Source organism: Pteronotus mesoamericanus, unplaced genomic scaffold (genome assembly GCF_021234165.1).
Source record: "Pteronotus mesoamericanus isolate MK-2021 breed Mesoamerican mustached bat unplaced genomic scaffold, CSHL_Meso_final contig_1210, whole genome shotgun sequence".
Classification (NCBI taxonomy): domain Eukaryota; kingdom Metazoa; phylum Chordata; class Mammalia; order Chiroptera; family Mormoopidae; genus Pteronotus; species Pteronotus mesoamericanus.
The window spans coordinates 521,277-537,917 of record NW_026555047.1 but is presented as its reverse complement, the minus strand read 5'-3'; the positions used below and the strand labels follow the sequence as shown (position 1 = coordinate 537,917).

Genomic DNA, 16,641 nt, shown 5'->3' with positions numbered 1-16,641 from the left:
GTCACTGCCTGCAGGCCCCAACCCACATGTACTGGAGGCCAGTGGAAATGGGATGAGCATGGTGCAACCACAGTAAGGGCTTCCTGGGCAGGTGGTCGTTTCTCCACTGGCCTACAAGGAATTGGGCTCATGTATTTCAGCTGTCATTGTGGCATCAGAAGAGAGTAGTGTAGGAAGGACCTGACTTTTGGAATGGGGTAAGGAAGGTGGCTGTGAGGCTGTCAGGGAGGCCATCTGCTCCTTTGCTTGCTGTGGGGGTGTTAGACAGCTGGGCCCCTAGAGCAGCTGACCCAGCCACTGCTGGTGGGGCAAAGGGCCCTCCTGGGCAAGTCTACGGCCTATGGGATGAATACTCCAGGTCAAAACTGGGTGCTCACTCAGCGCCAAGAGCAAGGTGTGAGGTCTGGCTGCTGTACTTGGCTGTCTGCATGTTTTAAGTGGAAACAGACGTGAGGCTGCTGAAAGTCTGACAGCCTTCTAATTGGGGCTCAGGTCTGGGGATGGACAATGCCTTGGCCCTGGTGGAAAAGCCTGGAAAGGTAGGGTGGCTCCAGTTCATAGTGGCCTCATGCTGTCAGAGAAGGCACTGTGGCTGGTACTGGCTTGAAGAGGTCAGAGATGCATATGTGGAAGCATCTGGGTGTCACTCTCCCTGTCCTGACCCACAGTGGACAGCTGCCTTCCATCCTATCCTGGGCCCATCCTGATGGCCTCCCCAGACTGGACAGTGATGACCTCACTTCCAGAGCGTGCAGGCCTGTCGGTGGGGCTGCCCGTAGGTGCAGCGCTCCCTTCCCATGAGCTGGTGTATGGTGACCAGGGAGGGTCTCGGTTCCAAGACTCCCAGGGAGGAGGGGAGGCTGGGACTCAGTGCCCCATGAAGGGCCTTGGGATGGTGACCTCCTGCCTCTGACTGTGCCAGGGGTGTGGCACAACTGTGTGTGCAATGACCAAGTTCCTTCCATCCGTCTGTAGGCTTTGGTTCCCGGCCTGGGGATGCGTGGGCTTCTCTGGGTGAGACACTAACACTGTGCTGCCTTTCCTCCTGCGCCGGTGTCTGCAGGTAACTAGGATTTCTACCTCAACCTCGAGACCTGTGCAAGGACAGGTGGGCCATGAGGCTGGTGGCCAACCAGATGGTGGGACAGACCGAGGACAAGGCTCTGCTGTGAGTCCACGCTGCGCAGACCTGCGGGAGATGCTGGGCCTGCCTCCAGCTTATACTGTCGATAGTTTTAGATAAAGTATTTATCGTTTTTTAAAAAGTATAAACAATTTTGACTTATTCCACGGAAGTCATAAAGGCAACTTATTAAGAAATGTAAATACTATATATGAGAGGATCTATATAAAGACATCGACCCAACGGACTGGCCCGCCAGCGAAGACGCCAATAGCCGGGCCCGGTGCTATCTCGTCGCCAGGCCTCGTCGTCTCCACGTTCTCTTGGTGCTGACTCGAGGTTGACCAACGCCAAAACCAGTCCTTGATGCGCCTGCCCTATCATCCCCACATTTTCCCATACCAAAGGCACGACTGTCTCCTGGTCGAGGGTGGTTCTCTTGGTTTTTAATGCCCCTCGGAAAAGGCCCTCTTCCCCACCCCATCACTGTGAATGCTCCAGCCAGATTGTCAGCCCTGGCCCCGGGATGGCACCTTTGGCATAGGAAGGGCCTGTGGATGGCCTCCAGATGCTGCTCGGAGGAGGGCTGCTGTGAGTGGTGCTCTTGGGGCAGGTCTGGTACTTGACTCCAATGTGGGGCTCCGGGGAGCAAGTGCTTTATCTGTATGTCCGTACTGTCTTGGGCTTGCGCAGTCTGGGGGCGCTGGCCGGGTCGTGGGGCAGGTTAGCCGTGGGTGCCTGGTGTGTCTGTACAGAAAAGAGTCACGCTGACAAGTGACAGTATTTTATAGAGATGTGATGAAAATTTATAAATTTCATAGACTTGACTTCATTTATTTTTAGATGGTATTAATGCACAGTAAACTTTAAAAAAAAAAAAAGGAAGAAAAGTGAGGGGAAAACCTTTTTATTTATTCAAGTGTACACAAGTGGCGTTGGCCCAGGGCCAGAGCGCTCCATTGTCCCCCTGGTCGGTCCATGCTGCTGTTCCGTGGCCCTTCAACCCCACAGCTGGGTTAACAACTGCCCCTATGCTGGAGCAGCCTCCATGGTGCTTGGGAATGAATGCACCTTGGGTGATCTTTGAGGGCAAAGGCTGGCTTTGCAGGGCAGACAGGAGAGCTGTTTGGATGCTTTCAGAAGTTACCAAAAGGGTTCTTGGGTCCCTCCAGCGCTGCAGTCTCAACCAGGCCTGGATCTCTTGGTTGAGCAGTGTTTGTGCGTTGTCCCTGAAAGGGCGGGTCCAGAAGCCCTCAGTCCTCTTTAAGGGCAATCAGCCAATGGTCCTGGCTGGTAGCGGGGCCTGGACCCCTCGCGGTGGGGTGCTCCAGCTTGGGTGGGTTCAGTCAGAGCCCTGGCTGCTCTGGTGCTTGTCCCTATGACATGGCACTGCCAAGGAACATGGGAACTCAAAGCCTCTGACTCATTTTTCCCCAGCCTGGCCAGTGCAGCCCACCCCTCCAGATGTGGCTGCCAGGGGCCCACTGCCTGCCTGGGAGAGCTGGTGTGGCAGGCCTGGCCCGATCCCACTCCCTCCTGATCCTTGGGGACAGCTGGAGCTGGCCTTTCTGCGGGGTGGGCAGTGATCTTGTGGAACACAGGCCCAAAAAGGTGCAGAGCAGTCTTGGCTGTTGACCTCATTTCCTCAGGTGGGTCCTGGTAGAGCCCTGCCTGTTTGCCCTGGGGTGATGCCTGGCCCAAAACAATAGTTGAGGCTGAAGATGGTGCTTGGACAGGTTTTCCTAACTGGCTGTCCTGTAACTGCTGCCCTGGCTCCCTTACCTCCTGGCCTGTGCTTTTGGTACATGAAGGTGCTGTGCTCACCCCGTATCCCACAAGCTCATCCCAGCACAGGGCAGTGCTCTTCTCCATGTTGGGAGCACAGGGGTCCCTAAACAGCTGCAGGGCTAACAGTAGCAAAGGTTACAGCACGTGGCAGGTCCCTGGTCTGGAACCAAACAATCCTGTACTCAACACTGCATCACTTCATGGTGACTGTGCACCACCGTGTAGGACTTACTACTGATGTGCCATGTCTGTGCTCTCCACACAACCAAGTCTGCCCAACAGCAGGCAGAGCTGGGTTCTGCTGGTTAACACTGTGGTCTCTTCTGGGCCCACCCTCCAGCCCTCCCGACTGTGAGGTTGAATGACCGCTGCTGGCAGCAAAGGCAGCTGCAGGAGGTAAGGCCAAATGAACAACCCCATCACCACCACCCTTGGGAACGAGTTCTAGTCTCTGGGCAGAGACCCAGTGCTGCTCTGACTGCAGGCAACTTCAGAGAAGCCCTGGGCTGTGAGGGCGCCTTGCTCAGGAAAACCTAACTCAGAACACCCTCCCAGTCAGGAGGAACCAGCCTTCCCTTCCATTTATGACTTGTGATTTATTTAAGACAGACTTGCCCCTTTATTTATCCGCGCCGTCCTAGGAGACTTCATTTCCCCATTACCCTGTCATTCCCATTCACATGGTCCATCCACTCTGGCTTGTGGCTTGTGTCTCGATGACCTTGACTGTTATTTGGACTGGCCCTGCTTTGTCATTCTGGTAGACCATGTTTCAGTTGGGGTCGCTGGTGTGGCCCATCCCTTTGGGTTGCTGGCTTGACCCTTTCCCTAAGGAAACCCCACTGCACTCTAATTTCCATCTCTAGACTGTAATAAAATGTTTGTTTTCACTTGAACCTGGTCTGCTGGCATTTCTCCCTGGTTACCACATGGTGACACCTTAGAGAGATACTTGAGGGCCCCACGTGGGGAGGATGGTCATACACAGCAGAGGCCCAGCCTGCTCCTGAAACAGCTGCTGTGACAGGAAGACAGGGATGCCCACCTCTTGGAGGCCTAGCCCCTGTAGGCATTGTTATTTGACTAGGTCAGCACTCATCCCCCCCAAGAATGGCCCTTCTGATGAACTAAAACCAAACCCTTTCCAAGGTTCCCAACCTGCAATTACCAAGGAGTCCTGTGGCTGGAGGCGGAGTCACCGGTAATCTGAGGATCCCATCACCAGCACCCCCATTCTCCCTCAAGGCCTGTGAGGAAGGCTCCTAGCATTCCCTGCCTTTCTAGGCTCTAGGTTCTGGGTCTCCTCCCCTCAGTATGGGCAGCCCAGCCTCTTCCTCCCAGGCACTTAAACCTCAGGCCTGGAGAGGCCCTCTTCCCCAGGAGTCTCACTTCCCTCAGGAACCTGCTCTGCTGCCTGTGGAGGGCATCCATCCCGTCCCTATTTGCATTCACTGCACGCCATCCCGTCTGGAAAAGAGGTACCTTTATTTGAGCAGAACAAGCATGTCAGCTCGAGGGCAAACGCTTCCAGCTCTGTCCAGAGGTGCTGGTGGGGTCCTGGCCCTCAGCAGAATTCACAGCAGTCCAGGAGGCGCGGCCTCCGCGCCCTTCACAGCATTATCTAGCTTCATACATTCAGCCTGCACAGGGCAAGAGAGCTGCGCCGGCCTCGGGCATCCACCAGGCCCTAGGTGGATGGGCCCCAGGAGGCAGGCACAGCTCCTAGGAGTAGACACTCGTCCCCTAGCAGCAGCATGTGGCACTGACAGGTGCTGGACTAGTCTGATGGGTCCCAAGGCACAGCCTCTGCCCACCCTCACCAGCCTTAGGCTATTGAAGTCTTTAAGCCAAAACACCTCACTCCAAAAATCCAGGTTTGGCCAGGAAACCCAGGGCCCGGCGAGGGTGGGGAGGGCTCCTTCAGGCCCCAGTGAGTCAAGCTGAGGAGCCCAAGCCCAATCCTAGACTCATGCCTTCAAGCCACTCAGCTGGAACCGGGCCTCCTCCGATATGCCGAACTGTTCCAGGGGGTCCTGTGTGGTGGACGGGTGGCATGAGCCCGGGCCGAGGAACAACCTCCCACTTCCCATGCCCTGTGCACACCTTGCCAGTCATCTTCTGGATCTCATTCCTGTAGAAAATGACGCTCCTGCGCATGAACTCGTAGCTGAGGAAAGAAATAGCCTGTGCTCAAAGGGCCCAGCTCTGCCCCTGCCCCAGGCCCCCAGGCCCCCAGGCCAACCAACCCACACCCCACACCCCACACCCCACCTGGCTCGACGAAGAGCCCCCATCCACTCCTGACACTGCTCCTCGTTGCAGCACTCAAAGTGATACTTCCTCTCTGGGTCCTCGACGAAGCCTGCAGAGGAAAGGACCCCGTTTCCCCCTGCTCACTCCTACCCCTACCCATGCTAGCCACAGGTCATAGCTTCCTGTTGCCACTGTCCACAATTGTCCCCTTCTCCAGCTCCAGCTTGGGCTCATTGCTTGCCACCAGCTGTGGATTGAATTGTATCCCCCAAAAGAGTGTGTTCAAAACCTAGCTCCTGAAATCTAAGAACAGGGCCTATATGGATACAAGATAGTTATAAGTGTAGTTACTTAACACAAGGTGACACTGGAGTGGGGTAGACTCCTAATACAATAGATTTGGTGTACTTATAAAAAGGAAAAATGGGCATAGACACGCAGGAAAAAGGCCACAGGATTCTGGAAGCAGAGACAAGGATGATGCTTCTACAAGCCGAGAAACGCTAAAGATTGCCAAAGGACTCCAGAAACTGGGAGAACATAATACTGATTCTCCCTCAAAAGGAACCAGTCCTGCCAACTCCCCAACCTCGAACTTCTGCCCTCCCGCACTGCGGGAAATAAATTTCTGCTGTTGAAGCCCCACAGTCCGCGGCACCGAGTTAAGGCCATTACAGGAAACCAGAAGTTCTGCCTTCCTCTGCAAACTCGACCCTCTCAAGTGGAAGCACCCCGAGAGGGCAGTGCTCGCCAACTGGAGTGAAAATCCTGGTGGCCTTGGCGGGGGCAGTTACGAAGTGGCTGGGATGGGTGTGCACAGTTTGCCCCACAAGGAAGAAACAGCGGACTTTGTTTTTAAGGAGGGGCAGAGCAAACCTAGGGTCACCTGCCTGGTCCCCGCCTCCCGCACTCACTGATGGAGAAGCTGGTGGGCTCTTCATGGGTCACTCTGCAGTGCTCCAGCAGCAAGGCTCCAACAGGCTGAGGGCAGAAGAGCCAGATGGGCGGGCCTCCCGGGTACCCTAGCCCCCCGACCGCAGCCCGGGACCCGCCTCCCCACCATCCTACCTCGGCCTCGTCGGTCCGGAAGTAGAAAAGGAAATTGACCACCAGCTTCACCAGCCTGCGCTTCACCACTGCGGATACAGGGCGGGCTCGCGCAGGCTCGGCGACCGTCCACGCTGCTTCCACCCGCAGCCCCGCCCGCCCACTCCCCAGCCCACAGTCCCTGCCCCGCTCACCGCTGCCCTTCTTGGGGCCCCGCATGCCCAGCTCGGCCGCCAGCTCGGCCGGCTGCCGGGACAACGCCTGTAGCTCTTTTTCGTTGTAGCGCATGGCGCCCCAGGCCCCAGAACGCGGAGGACGGGCGACGACCCTCCCGGCCACCGTCCCCGCTCACACCAAAAACGTTCCAAGGCGCCTTCCCGGAAGCTCTCCCTAAGCTAATGCGCCTGCGTATTCCCGGATCCCGCATCCTGTCAATCAACGGCCAAGGGCCACAGGGACGGAGTAAAACAGGCGTTCGTGGGGCGTGCGGGATAGCAGGCGTCACGGATGGTCATTATGTGCAATATATTGGACCCGGGGTGGAAACAGAGCCCCTAGAACTATGGCGCCCATTACTGAAATAGACAGGAACAGGCGGAGGAGGGGAGTCGCAGCCTTCCCTCCCGCGGAACTGTCCAAGCGCGACCAAATGGTTGTTTGGAGAGCCTGGTGGACATGCGTGCTTTATCGTTCGGCCCGCATTTTTTCAGCCGCGCCCCCTTCCCTCGCGCCTCCAGTGCGCCCCCGCCGCTGGGACCGAACATGCGCACATCGGAGGCCCCGCCCCGTTTGCCTCCGGAAGTGCTGCCTTAGCCCGCGGCGCATGCGCATTGGGCGTAGTCGTGGCGGTGGTGGCTGAATAGGCGAAGAAACCGCGGTCTTGGGTGCAGGTAAGGAGAGGAGCGGAGCGAGAGCGGCGAACCAGGATCCTGAAGTTCCCTGGGAGGAACCGAACGTGGGCGAGGGGCGCTTGCGGCGCGGGTTGAGGACGGACGGCTGCGTCGCCCACTACTCAGGAATGTCGGGCCTGTGTCTCCGGCGTCCACCCCAGCCCCGCTAGCTTGGAACTTTCCAGTGACCTACTGAGATCCATTTGGGGTCGCAGCTCACCTGGCGCCTTCCGTGTAACCGAGGACCTCTCAGAGCGCTAATTTGCATCCGTTAGTTGACTGGCTCTGTGTTCCCGTAGTCACATGGTTCCGCTGAGCCTGTTTCTATACTTGGAATGGGAGCAACAGTGGTTACCGGTTACCGGTTACCGGTTAGGCCAACTAAATAATAATTAAGGTCTTGGGGACAGAGAGCCCAACGCCGTGCCGGAGGCTACCAGAGCCCGTTAGCTGGCCCCACGTCGCCGGCAGAGCCCCGAGGTTATTAAATGACTTTCCCATCGATCAGACTGCGATGCCTAAACCGTTCTTTCCTATACCCTTTGGCAACTAAGAAGGGGCGGAAAACTCTCCCGATAATAATTTGTTTCCCAGTTTTAGGAAATAATAGCCTATTGATAAAAAGCTGTCTTTCATCCTTGCTCCCTTCTTGGCCCCAGAGACCGCTTCTGCTGTATGCTTAAAGTTGGTTCTTTTTAAAGAACAATTCTTTCTGAGTGTGTCGCTTTCAGACGCTGCCTGCTGACTTACAGTTGTGATTGATGAGGTCTGTCGTCTTCTTCCCACCCACCGAGCTACCAGCTTCACCCTCCATACCTAGATGTGCTTATGGCATAAGCATTATTAGTCAAATCATTAGTTCTATTTCCTGAGACTGAAAATAAGACTCATTGTTAAGGCAGGCAGCATGTTTGGAAACATTTTTCACAAACGTTGGCATTCTCCTGCTCCACTTTGTTCTAGTTGCTTACAGCAAAGCAGTTGTCCTATAACTTTATGTTAGTGCCCTCCTAGGTTGGTTTCTGTTTTCAATCTAATGATTTCCTTCTGTAAGTTCATATTCTGGTTCTTTTCGTAGAAATTGATTGATTCAGAGTTGATTGATTGATTTTGAGTCCTTGGTTATTTGAAAATGGCTTTATTTACCCTCACAGTTTGGGTATAAAATTAAAGTTTTGGGTTGAAAATCTGCACTGAGATGTGGGAGTGTTGCTCCTCTTACCAGTTTAATGCTGTTCTGAAATGTCTGGCCCCATTCTGCTTTTTGACCTTTTCTTTTTTTCTCTGTAGTAGAAACAGGGTTTTCCTCACTGGTATACAGTTTCACGAACAATTTATTGAGGGTCTTTTTGTTTCTATGGGAAGAATTAGATCCTTTCAGTCCCGGGACACTTTCTATTGCTTCTTCTGTAATGTTTATCTCTGTTTCTGTTCTCACTCTATAATTTCATCTGTGTCTACTTTTGTTATTGTTTTCCTTTATGAGAGTTTTTTTTAACTTTTATGTATTTTAAAGTTTTTTTTTTTTAATTTGCTTATTTTTAGAGAGAGAGGAAGGAAAGAAGAGAGAGAAACATTGATTTGTTGCCTCTCAAACATCCCCAGCTCGGGACCTGGCCCGGGAATTAAACCAGCAACCTTTCGGTTCTCAGGCCAGCACTCAATCCACCGAGCCACACCAGCCAGGACTCTTTGACTTAAAAAAAGAAAGAAAGAAAGAAGGTTTTTATTGCTTGATTTTTAAAGAGAGCAAGAGCCCTGACTGGTGTAGTTTAGTGGGTTGGGTGTCATCCTGCAAACCACAATATTGTGGGTTCGATTTCCAGTCATGGCACATGCCTGGGTTATAGGCCAGGTCCCAGTTGGGAGTGCACGAGAGGCAACCAATCGATACTTCTCTTCCTCTCTTTCTCCCTCCCTTCTCCCCTCTCTAAAAATAAATAAATAAATAAAACTATTTAAAAGGAGAGCAAGAGAAACGATTGATTTGTTGTTCCACTTATTGATGCATCCATTGGTTGATTATTGTATATGCCCGGACCGGGAATTGAACCCACAACCTTGGCATATGGGGACGATGCTCTACCAGCTGAGCTATGTTTGACTCTTACTGCTAAGCATTTGTATTCAGTTGTTTGGATCATCTGGTCTCTACTTTCCAAGGGTTCACTCACTGGGCTGGCCTTAGGCATTTATATTTTTTTAAAAATTATATTTATTAATATAAAAAATATATTAAAATTTTAAAAGATAATTAATAAGAGAGAAGGGAAGGGAGGGAGAGAGACATCAGTCAGTTGCCTCTCATACACACCCCACTATCAGGAACAGAACCCACACCCCAGGCAGGTGCCCTGAGTGGGAATCAAGCCTGTGATATTTTTGCTTTGAGGGACAACGCCCAACCAACTGAGCCACTTTAGTCAAGGCTACTGTTCTAGTTTCATGATACAGTAATTTCTCTGATAAGGAGGATATTGTCATCTTCTATTGAGGTTTCCATCAACTTTCTTTTTACTTGGGTGCATTGGGATTTTTTTTGTGTCTATTATGTGAAGTTACCAGCTCTTTGTGTGAGACCCATCCTTCTTGTGGGTCTCACTGCTCAGGGGGTCTAGTAAGGAGTTGATGTTTTGAGGGGGCATGGAGGATCCTTCAACTCTTAGGGTCTGAGAATACTTTTACCTGGCGTGCTTTCCCCAGAAAAGTCTCCTGAAGTCCCGCCCCCATTCTCCCCTCCCCGGAGCCTCCTGGCTGGGTCAGTAGGCAGGTTTTGGTGGGCTCCGCTCTTTTCAACCTGGCCCTCATCCCCATCCTCTCTTGTGCCTGCCTCTCTCACCTGAGACACCCCTCATTCTAGTTCTTGTGAATATAAAACTGATTTCCCTGGGGAGCCGAGAGGACATGGGCAGGGACCTTCCTCTCAGGGTGTTGTTCAGGGTAAGGGTTCTGCCAGGGGAGGGATGATGTGAGCTACGAGTAACCAGCGGTTTGGTTTCTGAGAGTTGCTTATTTTTACTCTAATTTGGTGAGGAATTCAGAATTAAGTACGATGTATTGCTGTATATAGTGCGCACCCATGGTTTTTGCCCTAACTTTCAGGGGAAAATTTTTTCAATTTAATTTTTTAATTCAATTTGTTATTTATATTTAAAGACAAAGCCGATTATTTGTATTCCAGAGTATTATTTTGCATATGGCTATCGTTATTGCTTTATAGAATTACATAGTTAGTGCCTAAGCATAAAGAGTTAAGAAACACTTATATAGATACAGAATTAGTACTACCCGTGTATAATGCACATCCTTATTTTTTCCTCAAAAATTTGGGCAAGAAAGTATACATTATACACGGCAAAATACAAGTATTTGCTTGGGTTTGGATTTCTCTGAGCCAGTCGGGTTTCTCACAGCAGGTAACTTTCTCAGCACCAGCCAGCCACTAGCCATTTAGGAGCTTATTCTGGCCATTTAGGAAGGAACTGGGCTTGCTGCAGTCCCAGGATGACTGAAGATTGGTCCCATGGGGGATTTTAGACCTGGCCCATGGAGGTTTTGGGGGCGGGTGAGAAATGAAGGTGAGCGTGTGGTCTCCTCCCTTGCCTGCTCCCTCTCCCAGGTTTGAGTGCGGCAGGCCCAGGGAGGTCCCAGTGATAGCCCGCTACATTCAGCTCACTGCCTCTCCCTTGGCCCCTACCAGGTTTCTCCCCATTCTGATAGAGCCCCAAGGCCTTCAACCATGGACTTCCAGCATCGCCCAGGGGGCAAGACCGGGAGTGGGGGCGTGGCCTCCTCTTCGGAGAGCAACCGCGACCGCAGGGAGCGCCTCCGGCAGTTGGCCCTGGAGACCATTGACATCAACAAGGTGAGGTGGGGCCAGGAGGGGTTCCCCACAGCCGACTTCTCACCCTGGAGCCACGTTCCAGATGCTTGCACATGTGGTCTGAACAGCTGCCTGGCTGTCTGGACCTCAGGCTTCTCCTATCTGTAAACAGGGGGACTTGACCTAGAGCAGCAGGTCTCAACTGAGCACCCAAGACTGTCCACAGTTAGTGATCCCACATTTGAAGTTTTTTTTGTTCTTTGTTTTTTTGACTGGGTGAGGCATTTCGGTTTTGTTTGTTTAATCTACTAGCAGCATGGAAAATCTCCAGTGGGGAGGGCCATGATGGTATCACATGAATTGATATCATTGCAGCCATAGGCAGTGAAGAGCCCATTTTAGTTCAGCCACAGCCACACAGGGTATTAGGAGAACAGTTCTCCCCTTGGGCACTGCTGACGTTGGTCAACGTCTGTGGGGGCCAACCTGGGCACTGTGGGGTGTCGAGCAGCATCCCTGCCCCCCAATGCCAGGAGTACCCCCAATCATGATGACCACAGATGTCCCCAGATTTCTCCCAGTGGCCCAAGTGAGAGCCAGGCAATCAGCGTATGGTTCGCCTTAGACTTTGAAATCCCCTGAAGTGTATGGGGCCCTTGCATGTTCCAGCTACCCCCAAAGCCCCTCAGAAGCCTCACTTGTGATGTCAGTTCTGTTACTGTCTCCATTATTCCAGATGAAGAAATAGTTAGTTGGTGGGGGGTCATTATTGAAGATGATATCATCCCTGGGCAGTGGAGTTAGGACTTGAACCCCGCAAGCGTGATCCGTGCCTGCAGTCAGCAGCACTGCCCTGGTGGCTCCAGCTTATGCAAAGCCACCCGTCCAGTGCATGGGACTTGCAGAGACATGGATCTTCATGGCCTTTCCCTTAACTCACTTGCTTGTGCTCTGCCTTGTGATGCAACACTTGGAAGGCTGGTGGGGTTTGTGGCCAGATCCCTGCCTGGCCCAGAGATGGATGGCCAACAGTGCTCTTTGGGCCCTGCATCCTTCCAGATCCAAAACTGCTACCAGTGTGGGGCCAGGGACTCCCCGGAGACCCCTGCTGCTCCAGCTGGGGTCCAGGGACTGGCAATGTCACCCCCTACCCCAGAAGCTTGTTACAGGTACAAAGTCAGCCCTTACCTCTGCCGAGCAGACTCAGGTAGTCCCGCAGCACTGCCCTAGCAGACTTCTGCCGAGCAGGCCCCAGGCTTCTTATAGTCCCCAGTCCCAGAGCATCTGCCCCAGAGGACAACAGCCACGCCTCCCTTACCAGCCAGGGGAGAACCCTGCTTCTCAAGCACTGTTCCCATCCAGCAGGGCCACATGGTTCCATCTTCCTTGCTCTAATGGACTGTGCCTCTTTCCTAGGACCCTTATTTCATGAAGAACCACCTGGGCTCCTATGAATGCAAGCTGTGCCTGACGCTTCACAACAACGAGGTGAGTTCTCAGCGTCTGCTCCCTGCACATCCCCTCCCTATCCCTGAAGGTCCCTTCCCTATCCCTGCGAACAACCTCTCTGGCAGGTTGCTCTACTCCCACCCATCCTCCAGGCTCTTGTTAACCTGACATGTCATTCAAAATGTGGCCAGTGGTGAAGGTGCTCTGCCTGGGGCCTGCCACTGACTCCTGACCACTCCCTCACTGAGTGCAACTTCAAATGCATCTTTCTATGAGGTCACACCAAAAGAAGGCTGAGCCCCTTCTGTCCCCAGCCTTCGTCCTGCACTCCCAGTCCCCCTGGAGGCCACCACTGCTGTGGATTTGCTGCTTGTCCATTTTTCTCTAATACCATTGGTGTGTGCCACTATTAAACAGATATGCATCTGTGAGCATGGGGCACGTCCCGGAACATTTGACATTGGGTTTTGAGATGTAGTGGCGTGGCTTCAGTTCCTTTCCTTTAACAGCTGTAAGATCATCCATACAAAAGTCTGACAAGTGCTCACATCAGGCTCACCATACACAGTGAACAGGTCCTGTTTGTTTTTTCCCCATATTGAACATTCGCTTCATTTTCAAATTTGTTCACAACCATGGACAGTACGCCATTGAACAGTCTGTATGTCAGGGTCTCTCCCTTCTGCACTGTGGACACTGGGGCCCTGCTCCCAGCAGGAAGAAAGGAAAGCAGGCCCGGTTGAAGGACATCTAGTCCTTAACCCTGCTCACTTTGTCTTAAAATGTGTTCCTTTCCACTCTAGGGGAGCTACCTCGCACACACCCAGGGGAAAAAGCACCAAACCAACTTGTGAGTATGTCACCCACACACTCAGCTCAATGCCTCAGGCCCCGGGTCAGGAGCTGGCACTTCTCTGACATCTCTGTGAGCCGTGCCAGATGATGATGCAGAGGTGGTCTGGGGCTGGCCCGGCCTGTGATCAGGGCATTGAGCCCTGTCCAGCGTGGGCAGGTGGGTAGGTGGATGGGTGGAGGAACAGGACATGCTCCTTACATGGCAGGAGTGGAGGTTCTGTAAATGGAGAGGTGGGGGTTCTCAGAAGGCTCCCTAAGAAGGGATGGAGGGAAATGTGGCAAAAAGAGAAAGGTGCCCATGCCAGTCCCATCCATTTCCATTCATACCCCAGAACCCCCATCTGATCCTTATTCCCCAACTCCCTCACTTAGCAGAGGCTCTCCAAGGTCGATGCGGGGGCAGGATGGCCTCTAGCACCTGGGCCTGTGGCCTTGGCTCTGTGGGGGTGTGTGTGTGTGTGTGTGTGAGAGAGAGAGAGAGAGGGGGAGAGAGAGGCTGCAGCGCTGTGTCCATCCTGCCTGCAGGGCCCGGAGAGCGGCCAAGGAGGCCAAGGAGGCCCCTGCCCAGCCAGCACCAGAGAAGGTCAAAGTGGAAGTAAAGAAGTTTGTGAAGATTGGCCGCCCAGGCTATAAAGGTAAGTCTGTCTGGAGGTAGGCTGGCCCATACTTCTCGCTTCTTTCAGGGACCACTCACCCTGCCTGGGCCCCACCTTCCCAATATGAACTTTCTCAGACATGATCCTGTGGACGCCACGTTCCCTGTGTGCCTGTCAGGGTGTTGTGGGAGCTAGTAATTCTTTGCATTCCTAGTGAAGATGAGTGATGTGTGGGAAGGGCAGCAAGGCTGGCATGCCCCTTTTCTGTGGGCTTGGAACTGGGTCCTGGCCTCTCTTAACCTGAAGAGAAAGTGGAGTGGAAGGAGAAGGGCCTGTGTGGCAGCTGCTTACTCAACAGGACCGTTGGCAGGGAAGAGGGCTCTGTGTTGCCTGACTCAGAAAGCCAGTTACATGACCCAGTTGGAAATAGGGGACTGTGTTCTAACAAAAGGTGGGAGTGCCCTGTGTGTGACTGGCACTGCAGATGGGACATAGTGTGCAAAGGCCCTTGGGCAGGCCTACTTATGAACAAGGGCTACAATAGCAGGATCCACCTGGGGCCACCAAAGGCCTTCTGGATGTGATAGGCTGTGATCTCTCTCATGAGTGTAGAGGGAGAAGCTGGAAGGCTCATGGGGGTGTTTGATGTGCCCTGGAGCTGTGCAGAGAAGCAGGGGAGCCACGGGGCTCTAACGCAGAGGGCGCCCTCTCCTGGAGGCAAGAGGATAGGCCTCGCTTGGCCTACACACCTGTTGTCTCCCCTCCTCAGTCCCTATTCACTGCTGTCCCAGGCCTTGGGTCAGGGTAACGCAGAGCCATTCTCCTGTCACCACCTGTGTGGTGTCAGGTGGGTGGTACCTACAGCATAGAGCCCTCCCAGGCCTGGTTGGTGCGCTACAGCCAGGTGACCTCCCTGGGGTCCTGAGCTCTGGGAGGATAACAAGCTGGCCTGGACCTGAGACCCTCCTGTGTTGCAGTGACCAAGCAGAGGGACACAGAGATGGGCCAGCAGAGTCTCCTCTTCCAGGTGAGATGAGGCCCGGGGTCTAGTCATGAGGGGAAGGGCTCCTAGAAGGCAGTGCTGCCATTTGGCTGTGTCCCCCCAGATCGACTATCCTGAGATCGCTGATGGCATCATGCCGCGCCACCGCTTCATGTCTGCCTATGAGCAGAGGATTGAGCCCCCAGACCGCCGCTGGCAGTACCTGCTAATGGCTGCTGAGCCCTACGAGACCATTGCCTTCAAGGTAGCGTGCACGGCCCAATCCAGGGGTGCTCTTCCCGATAGGGCCTTGTCTCAGGGAGGGGGCATCCTGAGGAGGTGTCCACTAAGAGCAGAGCCCCCATGTATCCAGCAGTGACATGCTTCTATGCCAGGCCAGTCAGGAATTTTTCAGCTGTGTCCTGTGCTCGGGAAGATATTGGTGAACAAAACAACATAAATTAGGACTTCTCAGGGGTGGTGGGGTCACTAAATAGCAGAGCTAGAATGTAAGCTGTGTCTGGTACCCCCAAACCAAGCCCCATCCCCTCACGAAGTCCTTCCCCTCTGGGCCTGCTCTAACACTGAGGGGCAGTCCTGCCTGAACCTGAGCCCTGGGTCCCTAAGGCCCATCTTCATTCCCTCCCTCTCCCCTTCACAGGTGCCGAGCAGGGAGATTGACAAAGCCGAGGGCAAGTTTTGGACTCACTGGAACCGGGAAACCAAGCAGGTAAGTCACTCTAGGTCCGGGCAATTCCAGGACCTTTTGTCAGCTGCCCTGGCTGCCCCGTCTCTCCACCAAAAGCCACAAGGGACTCCACTCAGCTTTTCTGTTTCTTTCCAGTTCTTCCTTCAGTTCCACTTTAAGATGGAAAAGCCCCCTGCCCCACCAAGCCTGCCCGCTGGGCCTCCTGGAGTGAAGAGACCGCCACCCCCACTGATGAATGGTTTGCCTCCGCGACCACCACTGCCCGAGTCTTTGCCTCCGCCTCCACCAGGAGGCCTGCCTCTACCCCCCATGCCGCCCAGTGGGCCTGCACCCTCAGGGCCCCCAGGCCCTCCCCAGCTGCCTCCCCCAGCTCCTGGGGTCCACCCGCCAGCACCAGTGGTCCACCCACCAACATCTGGGGTCCACCCTCCAGCTCCTGGGGTCCATCCCCCAGCACCGGTGGTCCACCCACCATCATCTGGGGTCCATCCCCCTGCTCCTGGGGTTCACCCTCCAGCCCCAGGAGTCCATCCTCCAACACCAGGTGTCCACCCTCCCCCATCTGCTGGAGTCCACCCCCAGGCTCCAGGGGTGCACCCGCCAGCTTCTTCAGTCCACCCACAGGCCCCAGGGGTCCACCCCCCAGCCCCCGGGATCCACCCCCAGCCTCCTGGGGTCCACCCGCCGCCCCCTGGCGTTCATCCTCCAGCTCCTGGGGTCCACCCCCAGCCTCCTGGAGTTCACCCGTCCAATCCTGGGGTCCACCCCCCAGCTCCCATGCCCCCAATGCTGAGGCCCCCACTGCCTTCAGAGGGTCCTGGGAACATTCCACCCCCTCCCCCAGCCAACTAAAAAGCTGCCCCCTCTCCCTACAAGTTTATTCTTCTGTTTTTGTCTTTTCCTACTGGGTCAAAGTTGAGTGTTTTTGTATGGGACTGTGCCATGTCCCCAGAGCTCATTAAACAGCCTCCCCAGACACCTGGGTGCACTGCTGTGTCAGTGGGTGGGGAGGGCGCTCAGTGGCAACCCCTCTGCCATGTTCGGGAGTGGTTCAGGGTCAGACTGGGATACAGTGTGGCCTACTGACACAGAGTGTACGTGGCCAAACATGTCAGCTCTGCCCTAG

The 16,641-nt window shown here is 54.1% G+C and overlaps 3 protein-coding genes across 6 annotated transcripts in view; 2 read left to right on the top strand and 1 right to left on the bottom strand.

Annotated features, from left to right (window-relative positions):
- The window catches only part of DOT1L (DOT1 like histone lysine methyltransferase), a 57,014-nt gene extending 55,084 nt beyond the window's left edge, over window positions 1–1,930 (top strand). Inside the window, exon 28 of the mRNA XM_054586996.1 lies at window positions 1,064–1,930. Coding sequence (XP_054442971.1) covers window positions 1,064–1,071 — 8 coding nt within the window. The 3' untranslated portion in view covers window positions 1,072–1,930. The remainder of the gene's footprint in view (window positions 1–1,063) is intronic.
- A 363-nt stretch (window positions 1,931–2,293) lies between these two features.
- PLEKHJ1 (pleckstrin homology domain containing J1) lies at window positions 2,294–6,584 on the bottom strand. Of its 3 annotated transcripts, XM_054587053.1 has the most exons (7): window positions 6,406–6,584; window positions 6,233–6,300; window positions 6,079–6,145; window positions 5,183–5,273; window positions 5,015–5,078; window positions 4,394–4,944; window positions 2,427–2,512 (listed from the first exon to the last, which is right to left on the bottom strand). In XM_054587053.1, the coding sequence occupies exons 1-6, from the start codon at window positions 6,497–6,499 to the stop codon at window positions 4,879–4,881; spliced, it is 450 nt and encodes a 149-aa protein (XP_054443028.1). In that variant the 5' UTR covers window positions 6,500–6,584; the 3' UTR covers window positions 2,427–2,512; window positions 4,394–4,878. The 3 variants fall into 3 exon arrangements, with proteins under 3 accessions (XP_054443019.1, XP_054443028.1, XP_054443009.1); XM_054587044.1 differs by lacking the exon at window positions 2,427–2,512 and adding an exon at window positions 2,294–2,352 and having other exon boundaries at window positions 4,394–5,078; XM_054587034.1 differs by having other exon boundaries at window positions 4,394–5,078.
- A 443-nt stretch (window positions 6,585–7,027) lies between these two features.
- SF3A2 (splicing factor 3a subunit 2) lies at window positions 7,028–16,491 on the top strand. Of its 2 annotated transcripts, none has more exons than XM_054586710.1 (9): window positions 7,028–7,101; window positions 10,802–10,966; window positions 12,341–12,412; window positions 13,177–13,223; window positions 13,754–13,863; window positions 14,802–14,851; window positions 14,931–15,071; window positions 15,468–15,536; window positions 15,651–16,491. In XM_054586710.1, exons 2-9 carry the CDS (start codon window positions 10,841–10,843, stop codon window positions 16,365–16,367), a joined length of 1,332 nt encoding a protein of 443 aa, XP_054442685.1. In that variant the 5' UTR covers window positions 7,028–7,101; window positions 10,802–10,840; the 3' UTR covers window positions 16,368–16,491. The 2 variants fall into 2 exon arrangements, with proteins under 2 accessions (XP_054442685.1, XP_054442688.1); XM_054586713.1 differs by having other exon boundaries at window positions 7,049–7,101; window positions 10,822–10,966.
- The last annotated feature ends 150 nt before the right edge of the window (window positions 16,492–16,641 follow it).